This window comes from Leuresthes tenuis, unplaced genomic scaffold, assembly GCF_036924035.1.
Source record: "Leuresthes tenuis unplaced genomic scaffold, fLeuTen1.0.hap1 SCAF_20, whole genome shotgun sequence".
Taxonomy (NCBI): domain Eukaryota; kingdom Metazoa; phylum Chordata; class Actinopteri; order Atheriniformes; family Atherinopsidae; genus Leuresthes; species Leuresthes tenuis.
Genome location: NW_027325374.1, coordinates 8,284,377 through 8,297,639, shown reverse-complemented (window position 1 = coordinate 8,297,639; position 13,263 = coordinate 8,284,377). Strand labels below are relative to the sequence as shown.

General features: G+C 43.2%; 1 protein-coding gene across 1 annotated transcript in view; it reads left to right on the top strand.

Annotated features, from left to right (window-relative positions):
- The first annotated feature begins 480 nt into the window (after positions 1 to 480).
- Positions 481 to 13,263, top strand: part of prkcea (protein kinase C, epsilon a) — a 40,254-nt gene continuing 27,471 nt past the window's right edge. Inside the window, exon 1 of the mRNA XM_072372846.1 lies at positions 481 to 1,713. Within this exon, the coding sequence (XP_072228947.1) occupies positions 1,369 to 1,713 (345 nt within the window). The 5' untranslated portion in view covers positions 481 to 1,368. The remainder of the gene's footprint in view (positions 1,714 to 13,263) is intronic.

Here is a 13,263-nt window from a genome sequence, read left to right as displayed (position 1 = left end):
ACAAGAAACACATTCCTCTGAAAACGGTCAGGTACAAGGAGTAGACTTAAAATTCATGAAAAAGTAGCCAATGTTAAAAAAAAAACCTTGCAACACCTTCAGAAAACCTGGAGAACTATTGTTCAAGATCGCTTTGAAGTATTTTTAAGAAATTCTGGCTAATTTTGCTCCAAAGCAAGATATAAATAAAGGAGGGGTGGCTCGAGACTTTTGCAAACTACTACAGATAGATTGATAGATTTGTCAGCTCCGACTCTTTTCTTGTCTCTGTGTATGAGGCTGAGGCTGCCTGTGACCATGCATAAGGACTGACTGATTGACTACCACTGTTGGCTGTCTGGCCAGGACGCGCGCGCTCACACAAACGCACTCCACGCACGCAAACACACTCCATGCCTGCGGGTGAATTCCATCCGCCCTCTACGTCTCTTGAAAATACCTCTTCCATCTGAACACACACACACGAACACAAAGCCTCTTTCTCTCTCATCCGGCGCAAGAGCCCGGCAGCGCGTGTGACGCGTTTTGCGCATTTCCTGCAGCTCGCGCTCACTGACGGATTCAAGAGAGAGGGGACGGGAAGCGAGGGGTGCGCGCATGGACCGAAAGGAGGAAAAAAGCGAAACGAACGACAAACACTGTGATGTGTTTGGGGTGCTCGTGAGCCCCAACAAAGACTGAATAGGGAGGCGGAAAGGTGTTGCTTTTCCGAGAGTACACTCAAATATCGCGGCGGCGCGAGGTCGTAGCAAGGAGATTATCCCGGAGAGGAGCGAGCGAGCCGAGACGGGCTGGAAACGGTGCACCAATCTCGGATGGCTAGGCGCGGCTGCTCGCGCTCTCTCCCTCCCTGACCCGGGAGAGTCACACAAGGACCGTGGCGAAACTCCGGGACCTCACATGAATGTGAGCCGCCTCACCTGAATTTTCCCCTCTGTGCCGTTTATATCCCCGGCCTGTTTCCGCTGAAACGGGAATTTTGCGTGGCACACACGGGACCGACCGTAAACAAACAAGGCAGCCGCTCGGGTGGGAGAGCGTTCAGCAAGCAAACTCAGAAGGGTGTGAGTCTGCGTTCTAGCTTTCCGCCTATTACAAATCAATTAGCTTCACTGTTAGCGCCTGTGTGTGTATGCGTGGATAATACGGTGATCTGATATGGCTGTATTAGACTGAGAGTCTGAGGAGCCAGCGGCATTATGGGATGTAGCAGGACTGTGCAGTGACCCCGCTCATTGGAAGGAAACACTCTGTGTACAGGAGCAGGAACAGCCAGACTAACCTAAACACACACATACATCCTCATCCTTTCCCACACACGCGCACACACACACACACACACACACACACACACATATCTCTGCAGCCATGCCTGTGTTCAGTGGCCTGTTGAAGGTGCGAGTGTGTGAGGCTGTGGACCTGAAGCCCACCCCATGGGCCCTGCGTCACGCTGTGGGGAAGAGTGGCTCCTTCCTGCTGGACCCCTACCTGGCCCTGAACCTGGACCAGACTCGTCTTGGCCAGACCGCCACCAGAACCAAGACTAACAGCCCAGCATGGCACCAGGAGTTCTGCACCGAGGTTCGTGAGGGAAGGAGCCTGGAGCTGTCTGTTTTCCATGATGCTCCCATTGGGTATGATGACTTTGTTGCCAACTGCACCATCCAGCTGGAAGACCTGCTGCAGAATGGGACCAGGCACTATGAAGACTGGGTATGTGTTTGATGCCTCAGTGTGTGGGCAATGACAGCCACAGGTTTGCATGTGCAAATTAAACAAAACAGTCAGATTTAACCACAAAAAGCCCTGTGATGTACAGGGTTTAATTAGATAGTTTGAATAGTACATTTGATTGTGTGTTTTTAGCAGTGGAATGGACCTTTATCCACAGTGTGCATGCTGTAACGGTTCATATTTGGCTTCACAATGAGTTTCTATAACACAGATACCGAATCAATCCTCTTCTCCAAATTGAGATCGGCACATTAGTTACGCCACTGCATAAAACTTTGATAAATACTTGAATTTCATTCCATTAATCACTGAAGCAATTGATTTCACATGAACATAACTACCGATAAGTCTGACTGATTACGTGTAAGCATCCACACTCAGGGCCTTTAGTCGCGCTCTCACCTTATCTTTATTCTGTGCTCTTGTGGATTCAGCTTTCATCTCCTCTATCTCCCTCTTTCACTTTCTGTTCCATTGCACCAGTTTATAACTGTCATCAGACTCTGCTGAGGTGCTGCGTGCTTCTGCAGTTAGATCTACTTTGATATTGTTGTCTCGCGTCGTCCTCTTACTTCTGTGAAGGCCGCGCAGAGCTTCTTGCTGTTCAACCTGTTCTCACTTTCAACTGACTTCCAACTTGACAACAGGTGCTAATGTCGGGCCATTTGCGGAATGGTCATATAATGCGTCAAAAGAAGCCTTTCAGTGTCTGAAAAAGATGTGAAGTGTCACCAAATGTTGTCTGCTGGATGTGTGATACACGCCAGTATGTGACTGAGACCATGGTAGGTTTATCGAGTTTTACATCATGCTGCTTTTCCCGCCTCTTTCTCAGACACGGAGACGTTTGGACTTGCATTTAATCTGATTTGGAAATCTCAGTTCTTACCTGATTTCTCAATTCCTCAAATTCCTTCTGGCTTTTTTTGGGTTTTTTTCCGTAAGCAAGCAGAGGAGCCCTTGTTTTCACTCCGTGGAATTAGACTTGTATGGCAAAAACAACAACGAGGATCCTGAGTGTGTATAAGAGTTGGTGGTCATGCCCTGATTTTCCTGGCACGGGGAAATTAGACAGACGCATGTAGATCTGGGTGTATGAGGAGAAAGAGCTGCTTGTTCGGAGTTGGTTCCGCTTTTACGCTTTTTTTATATAGATTTGCTTTATAGTAAATAAAAGACCGATGAGGAGGATTTCAGGAGCAGTTTTGTGGTAGCTGAGGTCTTCAAATTTAAGATAAACAAAACATATGGGTAGTCTACTGTCCATCTAGCCCACTAAATTTTATATTTTCATATTTTATATTATAAGCAACTATTTTCTTGGACATATTGTCTTTTTGCAATTAATTTTGTAATAATGTTGTAATAAGTTATGATAATATATGATAATTTTTCTGAAGGCTGATGCAGATTATTTTTGATGTTTAGTTTCCTTCTGAAGCCAGGGAAACAATAAAATAGGCATTAAAAGAAAAGTTTAGAGTATTTCGACCTGTCATCGGTCAATACAAATGTATTCTAATACCTTTATTATAACCTTTGACTTTAAAAAGAGAACATGATTGCTTCAAGTGACTTTTTTGCCTTGTTTACCCATTAACCACTCAATGACTTTTCAGTGCTTACGTGGCCCAGCAGTTTTTATGGGCCCAGTAAAATTAAATGCAAGTAAATGTTGTCAGCATCAGGGCAACATCAGTGTGAGGGACAAAAATGGACACACCAGATGAATATCGGCCGCTCCCACTGGTTGATGTTAAGCCCAGTTTATACTGCTCCCCAATAAAAAAAGAAGTCAAAACATTTGAATCTTTGACATGTTCTATTTAATCACTGCATTAATCACAGCATTACTCTGTCAGATGGCACTTTTGTGTCATGATAAGACTGCTAAAGGTCAGAGTATTTAATAAGCGACCTTGCTTCCTTGCTTGATTTACATATGACGATGAATTAATCTCAAATCTGGAGTCCTCAGAGGCTTATTTCCATGGTGCAGCACTGTTAAATCTTATTGTGAGCTAAAGGTGTAAAGGTGTGAATGCTTTCATCGACAAACAGCGTGTGTTGTTAATGGCATTTTAATTGATATTTACTTACATAACCATATGCTATATCAGCATACGTAAGCATGTATAAATAGACCTGCACGCTCCTCGTCCCTCAGCCAGCCGGAGTCAGGTCAGAGAATATGGATCTCTGTTTGATTGACCACATCCTATTGATCAGCCAGTCGGCATGTCAATACATCTGCCTCAGTGTGACGCAGTCCCTCCCACTTCCCCTCCGTCCTCCTCCCTTCATTACTCCATTACTCACCACTCATGCCTCCCGTGTCTCCCTCATCCTCCCCTCCCCAACAGTGAATTCCTCTCATCTTATAAACACTTATCTCCCTCCTCCTGCTCTCTTCATCTAACCATCATCTTTCCCTTCCTGCCACACTTGTGTGCCTTAAAATCTTCTTTTATCTGCTTCCTCCCGATGCTCTTACCTTCTTCTACTTCTCACTCTCCTGTCGGGGGGGGGGGGGAGGATGTGGATTTCAGACTTGGTGATGAATATTGTGTAGTTATTTAATAAGTTGTTTTAGAAGCAGTCAAATCAGACAGGTTTTCTTTTTGTTCCAGAAAGGGAGCACTCTACTTTATACATTAATAACCTAAATAAAAATGAATTGAGGTTAAAAAAGATTTGTCAAGTTAAAAAGATTGATGGCATTACGTATTAAAAAAGACCTGGAAGTAGTAAGCTGTCTAATATGTGTTGACATGCTAAAGTCCCTCTTTTTCTTCACTCTGGTGATTTTGTAATCACTCAACATGCACATCTTGATCAGGAGAAAACTATTTGACAAGTGAAGAGATAGTAGCGTGAATATGTTCTGACCAGAGAGTCCGGTCACGCTCCCTCTGTGTGTTCTAATCTGTGTGCTCATCTGAAGTCAGTCTGACAACAGAAATGCGTTGTGCAGTGCGAAGTGAGCAAACTCTCAGTGAATAAACTCCAGCTCATGTTCTAACGTTGGTTTTGCTGCGGTTTGATCTGGACTGAGGTTCTGATGCTATAGCCAGACACCCAGCGGTCATCCGAGGTTGTATATTGACCGTCTAAAATAAGCATCCTGATGTGAAAGTGATGCAGTCAACGCTGGGCTGGGTTTGAACTATATTGTTATAATTTATTAACACTCAGCTTTCTTAAGCCTAGTTCACACTACAAGATTTTAAACTTGATTGTTATGTTGCAAAAACAGTGTTGGAGTTTGCAGACAAATGGCCCAGATCTGAGGCTCGTCTGTGGTTAAGTCGGTGGGCATCAGTCGCTTTGGGTGAACATTTTAAAGATGTTGCATGAAAGGCTTTCAGAGATATCCCGATCTCAGACTGAGTGTGTAGCATGTTTCAAGGAGCTGGCAGGGAGGAGCTGTGAGTGAGCCTTCAGCGAGGAGCGACAGCCAATGAGAAGGCAAGAGATGGAGTCAGGGGACGCGACACATGAGACCTTGAAAAGGCAAGAGACAAACGTAGAACAACATGACGGAGAGCGCAGTAATGAAACAACAGTCCACCTCGGAAACTGAGCGGTTGAATGTTGCCTAAAACACCCAAGTTTCTTTTACGTCTGCAGTAGCAGGACAGACTCAAGAGAGAGAGAGAAAAGCCGTAAAGAGAAACTTTCACTTTCTTCAACAAGCAGATTAGGAAAAAAACAGAATGATTTGTATTGTTTATAGTGCATCTTTAATGACACAAGAGAGACTTATCCTTGTGACAGCTTTAACTGCTTGATAGAAATCAGCCAGACGAGTTGTGTGACCCCTGCTGCAGATCAGAGGTGTAGTGGGAACTTTAAACTGCAGAGTTAACCTTGCACACTTTATTTAACCATTTTATGTTCTTGGAGTGTTTTAGTCATGTATCATAAACTATTTTATTGTAACTGTTTGTCTTTGGTGGATTTGGTTATTTGCTGCTTCCATAGTGTGCGAAGGGAAATGAGTACCATGTAGGCACATCTTACCATTTTTACAGTAGGACTTATGACATTCCAAGTGGCTCAGCCATATTTTCTGTAAAGTGCTGATTAAAAGACTAAATTGATCACAAACAACTAATTAGAGCTGGTTAATTACACTTTGTAGACTGCATGACAGAAGGTAGAAAAGTTGTAGAAACTGAAATGTACAGGAATAAATCTGAGAATCTCTTAATACAGTAGTAATTACATTACTCAGCATGATGCCATAAACTCAAGAAAGGACCCACAGTGAGACCCAGAGTCCAACCAAATGGTACACTTCCTGCTGTTCAGATGAACACTGAGGCTTTCTCACTTCCTCCGTCCGTCTGCTGCCTCTCGCTTCCCATCTCATCATCTCTCTCCATCTCTCTGGTCTCAGCCCTCATCCCCATCCCCTCTGCCTCCCGTTTTCTTTTGTCTCCAACCGCCTCTCCATCTCCTGTGGACCCAAGCGCAAGTTCCTGCTGTGCGCCGCTGGTGAAATATTAACCAGGCTTTGATGCTTATTAATTGTCCCGCTCAGTAATTGAGATGCTCCGCGGAGCCCATCCCCATGGCGACAGCAACAGTCCGTCCCCTTGGTGACAGCCTCTCACCCACAGATACACCAGAGAGAGGGATGGGTAGGTGAGAGTTGGGGGAAGGAAAAAGCAAAGAAAAGAGCAGAACTGGATCTGGTTCTTTAAGAAATGAGAATGATTTGAAATTCAAGGCCTATAAAGATAGACACTATAAAGGTTTCTTTGTATGGTGCTCTTCAAGGGAAATTCCACTTCACTCACCATCATAATTGTGGAGATGGTGTATGCAGGTACTCACCATAACAGAATTATCTGCTGGGCTTCATAATTCAAACCTTGGACTGGTTTAAAGACGTTTTACAAGTTATTTGCACCACTGTACCATCAGAGTTTCTCTACAATCATCCAGCACAGTTCAGAGCTGCTTTTTAAAGGTTAAGGGTGTTCTTTTAGTGAAATAAATAGAATTATTTCACCCAGACGCAGGTGGTAGAGGAAGCTGTGTGGTCATTGCTGTTGCAGTTGGGGTATGTTAGTGTCTGAACCATGAAAGATTGGTACAGTTGAAGTTCTGGGTCACATCTTTGCATTTTTTTCAAATAAGATGTTTGTAAAAATGGGCTAAATGTAGCTGCTGTGTTTGTTTATATATTTATTTAATAAGCAGATGCACCCAGTCAGTAAAATTTGGCATAATGATGATATAAGAACTAAATGTAGGACATATTATATAATATATCTTTATTGAAGCAGACAGGGCCAATATCAAAAGGTACTAGTGTGCACGACTCTTTCATCAAAGTAAACGATCCTATAACGGGCAGATTTTTTAAATACACTTTAATCAAGGAATAAGGTCGTTGTTTCACATTTTTCTTCATTGTGCAGCACACAATAAAGAAACTTAGATAGAACCCGAGAAGGAAGACTTCTGTGACGACAGAAAACAAACGAATACGTTAGCATGTCACTGGTTAGACCAGCTGAAAGCCATGGCTCAAGAGAGTCCAGCTTTTTTTTGACATGACAGAAAAACACAAAACATACGCTGCTGTTTTCACTTTTTAGAAAAAAAAACCCCCATCTGCCAACACCCGGGGAGTGTTGTCGCGTCAGTTGGGTGTACAAGAGCCCTAAGCTGCACAAGTAACAACAAGCCCACAGCTAAATAACAAGTTACTACATATTCTAATGAAGGAACAAAGGAAATGTTTAAACTTAGACCTCTGAGGTCAATTGGAGTTCAGTCACAGACTGTTCGTTAGCACTTCTGTCAATTTGCACCTGATTAAATCAGCCACACACAGCATTGTCCACCTGTGAATGTTCCTATGTGAAAGGCGTTTGTACGTAGCCCGATCGGGTACAAATTGTGCTCGCAGGTGAGCTCAGCCTGGATGTGATGTCATTCAAAGAGAAAAAAAGGCTAAACAGATGCTCAATGAAACCATGCGTTTCACCACAAAATTTGATTCGCCCTCCATTAACATCCCAGCAGGTAGCTACTGTCAGAAAAGGCATCATTGTTGTCACATTTCTGTTAGCTCCTGTCAGTCAAAGTGGTGACGGCGCCTTACCCTGAGCCGCTTCCTTCAGGGCATGGGTCGAGTGGTCTCTTTTGCTTTAGGTGGTTCTGAACTCATTGAAATGACTTGAAGGTGCGTAAGTGGAAAGGATAAGAGTTGTTCAAATTCTCTGAATAAATTTAGCTTTAGTCCTTTCTTTGCCATCTCCTTTAGCATAGGAAACATTAAACCCTCCTTTATGTAAGAAAGGAGATAATTTTCTACCACAATTCCTTGCTATGTCCGATTATACCTACCTAGTTGAATTACCTGGGATAAGTCGGCATTAACCTCCGAAGCACTTTCTTTTAAAGATTTTCTTTTTCAAACAGCTGTAGTGTCAGAGCTGCAGATTCACGTCACAGACTTTTTCCTCACACCTCTTTCTAACCTGCAGCACATTACAAAAGAAGTTAGGAGATAAAACTTCCACCACTTTGCCATTCCTCCCATGTAATGAAAAGATGTTCCGCAGCATTGCAACGTTTCATTTTGTCTCACCACTCCTTTTTGTGTGTGTGTGTGTTGTTGTCCAATTTCTTTACTGCAAATACCTTTTAAAGAGTGCAACCACACACAGTAATGTGTGCAGAAGGCACTTTTGATTGGTCTTGTTGTAAAATGCATGGGCATCCTGGGAAAGATACCTTCTGTAAGGCAGCATTTGTTGCTCTGAAATCTAGTTAAAAATATGATATATTGTCTGCAGTGAAATAGAAGTAAAAACAAATGCAGGAATCATCTTTCTTTCCCTCTTGCAGGGAAGACAAAGGAGGTCATTGGAGGTGAAAGGAAAGAGGACAGAATAGACTAAAGAGTGAGAGGGAAAGGCTGGGCAGAGGGGAGAAAAAATAGAGTGAAAGAGCAGCAGATGAGGTGTAGAAGTAAGCTCTGTGTACATGTAAACACGTCAGGCTGAAGGTTGAACGCCCCGAGGCTGCTAGAAGCTTCTGGCAGTCTGAGGCACCATGACCACTCAGTGTAATGTTTCCTCGCAGGGACACAGGCCACATCAGATGTCAGCCAGCCACTGGTTGACACTTGGCATCAGCTCGCTCACATGCTCATACACAGCAGCCAGGTGTAATGACTGAAGGGCTATGATAAGCTGCCAGCCACCAGGCTTTTAAAGCAAACCAGTTTTAATATGTTTGTTTTAGCTTTATTTTAGACGTGTGAACTAAAACGGGAATAAAAGAAACCATGTATTTTGAGTCAGTTCATTTTAGCCTTAAACAGCCTTGTGTTGATTTTGGATTGTTAGCATGACTTCTCCAAAAATTAACTCAGAAATACATCGCAAAAACAACCAAAAAACAATACATGTATGCATATACATGCATGTATCCATTACATAAGACTGCATACCAGTATACATTTAGATATGGGTGTGTGAATCAACGGACAACACATTAAAAAAGTCGGTCTATACAAGATTTAGGACAGAGATGTGGCGCACCTCATTGTTTTCAATCTGGATCTTGGAATGTCCGGCAGGGACGCACCAGATGATCTCAGGCTACACGAGGCTCATATCAGGGTCAGGAATCAGCCCCAAATGTGCTTCAGAAGTGATAGTTAGAACCTTAAACTTATTTTCAAAATGCACAGGTAACCAGTGATTAAATCAGATGGCACCGCACAGCTGAAATGAAACTGTTTAAAGTTCAACTTTGAAGAACTTCGACATGCAGCTTCGAGTTTTATTTCAGCGTTTCTCAGTTGGTGACTGGCATTGAGTATGTACAGCTTTTGCCTTTCCTGCGGCGGGTTGGGTGGCTAGAAAATATTCTTGTCCTCAAGGGGGTGGGGGATTGGCTCAGAGTAGTAAAAAGGTCAAGAGCCAGTCCTGACCTTTGAGAGAACTGAGAACCAGAGTCAAAAATAGAGGAAGTTAACGTATTATCTGAGTTGCATCATCAACTTTTTTAAAGCCTCCTCTGCCAAAGTATGAGCATGAAAAAAAGAAAAAGAGAATGACGGCTTTAACAGTTCAGGGATCGAGCTCGAATGCATGATACAGACATCCATGGTCTGGAGTTGTGGGCTTGACTTCCTGCACCCCCACCATGAAAAGGAACAGGCTAGTTTTAAAGGCTGCATGGTGCCACTGTCATCTTCTGCCATGATTCTGATTACCCTTGTAGTCACAGCTGTATTTCCATCATCCCCCACTTTATTCCTGACCCCGAGACTCCATTCCCTCGCCATGGCAAGTTGGCGGGCAATGACATCATGAGCTCCACCCCTCGGTGACCTACTGGTTAAGTAGGACAGGCTGGATTTAAGATGTGCTGTTGTCACAGTGACAAAGCGCCCGCTCACACATGCAGAGACAAGCATGGTGCTGTGCCCAGTGCTGCCAAAGCAGGTCAACCCAGGGTGTGCGTGTATGTGCATGCTGCAGGGCGTTTAGTGCACGTTCTCTGTGAAAGGCAAGAAATGGGAGGTTATTTGAGAGCTCAGGGATGACAGGTGACATCAATACATTTTGCCCTCCTGTGGCCCCTGTGGTCTCTCTTTTTGCATGTCCAGAAAGGAGCATTTTTGGATAAATTTAGGTCTTTTATTTTAGTTAAGGGCGGTGCAGGGTTATTTCTGTTAAACTGAAAATGACAGCAAGAAGTTCATAAATTCATATTTGATTTTTTGTATATTAAATCTTGAATGTTTCCACCTCTTGTTGGTCTAAAAATGACTTAGCAAGTGTTTCTAGGTTATTCTTATCCCACTGTGACCAAACGCAACATCCCAGCAAACAAAAAAAAAGGCCTCTTTTATGTCCACCGCTTGTTGCTGTGTAAGGTTCCCATTTATCTTCCATTCATCTTTTCGCTACAAGCTCACAAAGCCATCGTTGCAGTGACACATTTTTATGTAGACTGAAAGCCAGAGAAGTCCTGATATTCCCCTGCACAAGTGGTGCAAAAAGAAAACATTATCCAGGGGACTAAAAGTGGACAGTATTTAGAACGGTGCATTTAGGCCAAACAACAACAACTTGTTGATGAAGATTCTCAGTCATCCAGGTCATGGTAATCATAAGAGCAACAGGATGTCGTTTTGAATGTTGAAAGAAGTCCTGTTGCCCTTAATCAAGCTCTTATGATCAAGCAACAACTTGTTAAGTTGGACATCCAGGGGACATGCCTTGTTTGCTGGGTTTTGCTTTTACCTTTGAGACTCGATAAGATGTCACTTTCAAGATGTGAACAGTTGTATTGATTATATTGATTACCTGAGGGCAAAGTCAGTCATTTGCACAAGAAGCAGAAGGATTGATCTCTCGAACATTTTTCTTTCTTTTCCACTTTTCTAGTTTCTTCAGAGAATGAACGTTGAAGTGGACCGTTTAAGGTTTTCCTGGTTGTCCTTGGGGCGTGAGAATATATGTTGATGATACCTCCTGCGTCCAGATAATCAGTGACGTTTTTATTTGGGTTAAGTAGGCAGTCAGTTTGATGGTGAATGAGCATCAATGATGGACAGGAGTTGGAATCTTACAGGTAGACACTTATAGATATTAAATTACTGTTCTAATTGGATCGACTTAAAGAAATAGTTTGATATTTGCAGTGGAAAGTCATATCCTGCAGATTAAAAGTGAAACCAGAGGCCGGTTAGATTAGTTTAGCACACAGCTTTTTAAAGAGGACATGTTAGTTCTGTCTAATATGAACAGTTTGATCCATAAAAAGAAAAATGATGTAAAAATTGAGACATCCTGCAATATGTCTCCTTATGTCCTGATGTCTTTGTTGGTTGCCTGGCAACTGCACAAATCCACAGTCCAGCACAGATTACCTCCATAAAAACAGCAGATTTTCATTTTTACAGGCGGCTTTTTGAATGAAAATCTGCAAGTGAGATATAATAAGTGAATGCAGTGCTTTTAGGTGCTGGTAGAAGGTTTGTTTTTATGGTGTAATGAGGACAGGCTACTCGTCTTCTTGTGGATTCCAAATTTTATGCTCAATTAAGATAACTGGAATTTAAAAGCGGTAAAAAGGTTAAAGTGATGTTTGTTTAATGTTTTATGATGGTTGGGTCTAACTACGAAGTTATTCCGTACGTTCTGATTGTGGTTGCTGTTGATGCTCTTCAGGCTTTTCCCCATCTCTGTGCACTTTAAAAGTGTGAAGCCTGCACCAACAACCCTTCTGTACCTTCTGTTTACCAGACAGATAATCAAGCTCCTCACTGATCTCTGAGCCAGAAAGTGAGCAATGTCAGGCGTTTGCTTTCGAAGTTAGAAATCGAGACATGGATCTGTTGCTGTGAGGCCGGTTTCCCTGTTAGTTTTTCATTATTACAGCAAGAAGCTGTCATAGATCGTTACACCTCCTTTTATGATCAGTTTTTGATTTTTCTGTAGCTGGTTTCAAAGACAATGACCTCAATTCCAAACAGCTGCATCTTTGCCAGATGTTTTTACTACTCAAGATGTTTAACCCACACTGATCTCTGCTCTTATTAGATACAGGGGCAGAACTGAATAAAAGAATATGAGCAAAGCTATGACATTGGTTGGAGAACTGTATCTAATATCTTCGGCTTCCTTCTGCGGCTCGAATCTTTGTGAGCGGCGTTTTCATTCGACCACGATGACTGTCTGATCTTCAGAGGCTGCTCATCAGGCCTTCTGCCAGTCCATCTGTGGCTCTCGTAGTGTTTCAGTGTTTTTGATCTCTAAGATGACTGAACAGGCTTGATGATTTGATTGGGAATGTCCATTCTCCTAAATCTAATTCTTCTCCTGTCCTGTGCACACTGCAGGGCTTCTTTTGTTTTTTTTCGCAGTCAAACACCAAATGAGAATTTGTCCTCTCCCTCCCTCTCCCACCACCACACAGCTCAGCTCCTCTTACATTATTAGCCGTCTGTGATGTTACATTAAAGATGCATGACTCTCACGCTGTCTCACTCAGCATGGGCCTCCTGCGTGTGCTCAAGTTGCTGCTCGATAGAAAGAGGGACAAACACACTCTCGCACACACACACAGACGTTATCGTGTGGACGTGGTCGAGCTCTCTCGAAGCCAAAATTTGTCATTTGACAGATGGATGTGGGAGGCTGTCGCTGAGACTGAACGCTGCTGAGAGAGACACGGAGCTGTCTGGTTGGACAGCGATAGCGAGCTCGATGGACGGAGAGTGGGAGGGGGTTAGCCTCACAGTATTGATATAATGCAAGCTTTGAGTGGCCTGTCTGCCTGGTTGAGTGCTTCTCTTCGCTGCTGCATATGGTGTGTTTTATTCTGTCAGTCATGTGTGCGTTTCCGTGTTTGGAGAGTGATCAGGCGCAGCGAATGGAGGAGAGTTAAGCAAGTATGTGCGTTTAACATTAACCTCCCTCTGAAGTACATTTTAAAATCCCTGAACACTCACCGCACACACACACTCTGCTCCCTGTGTGTTAC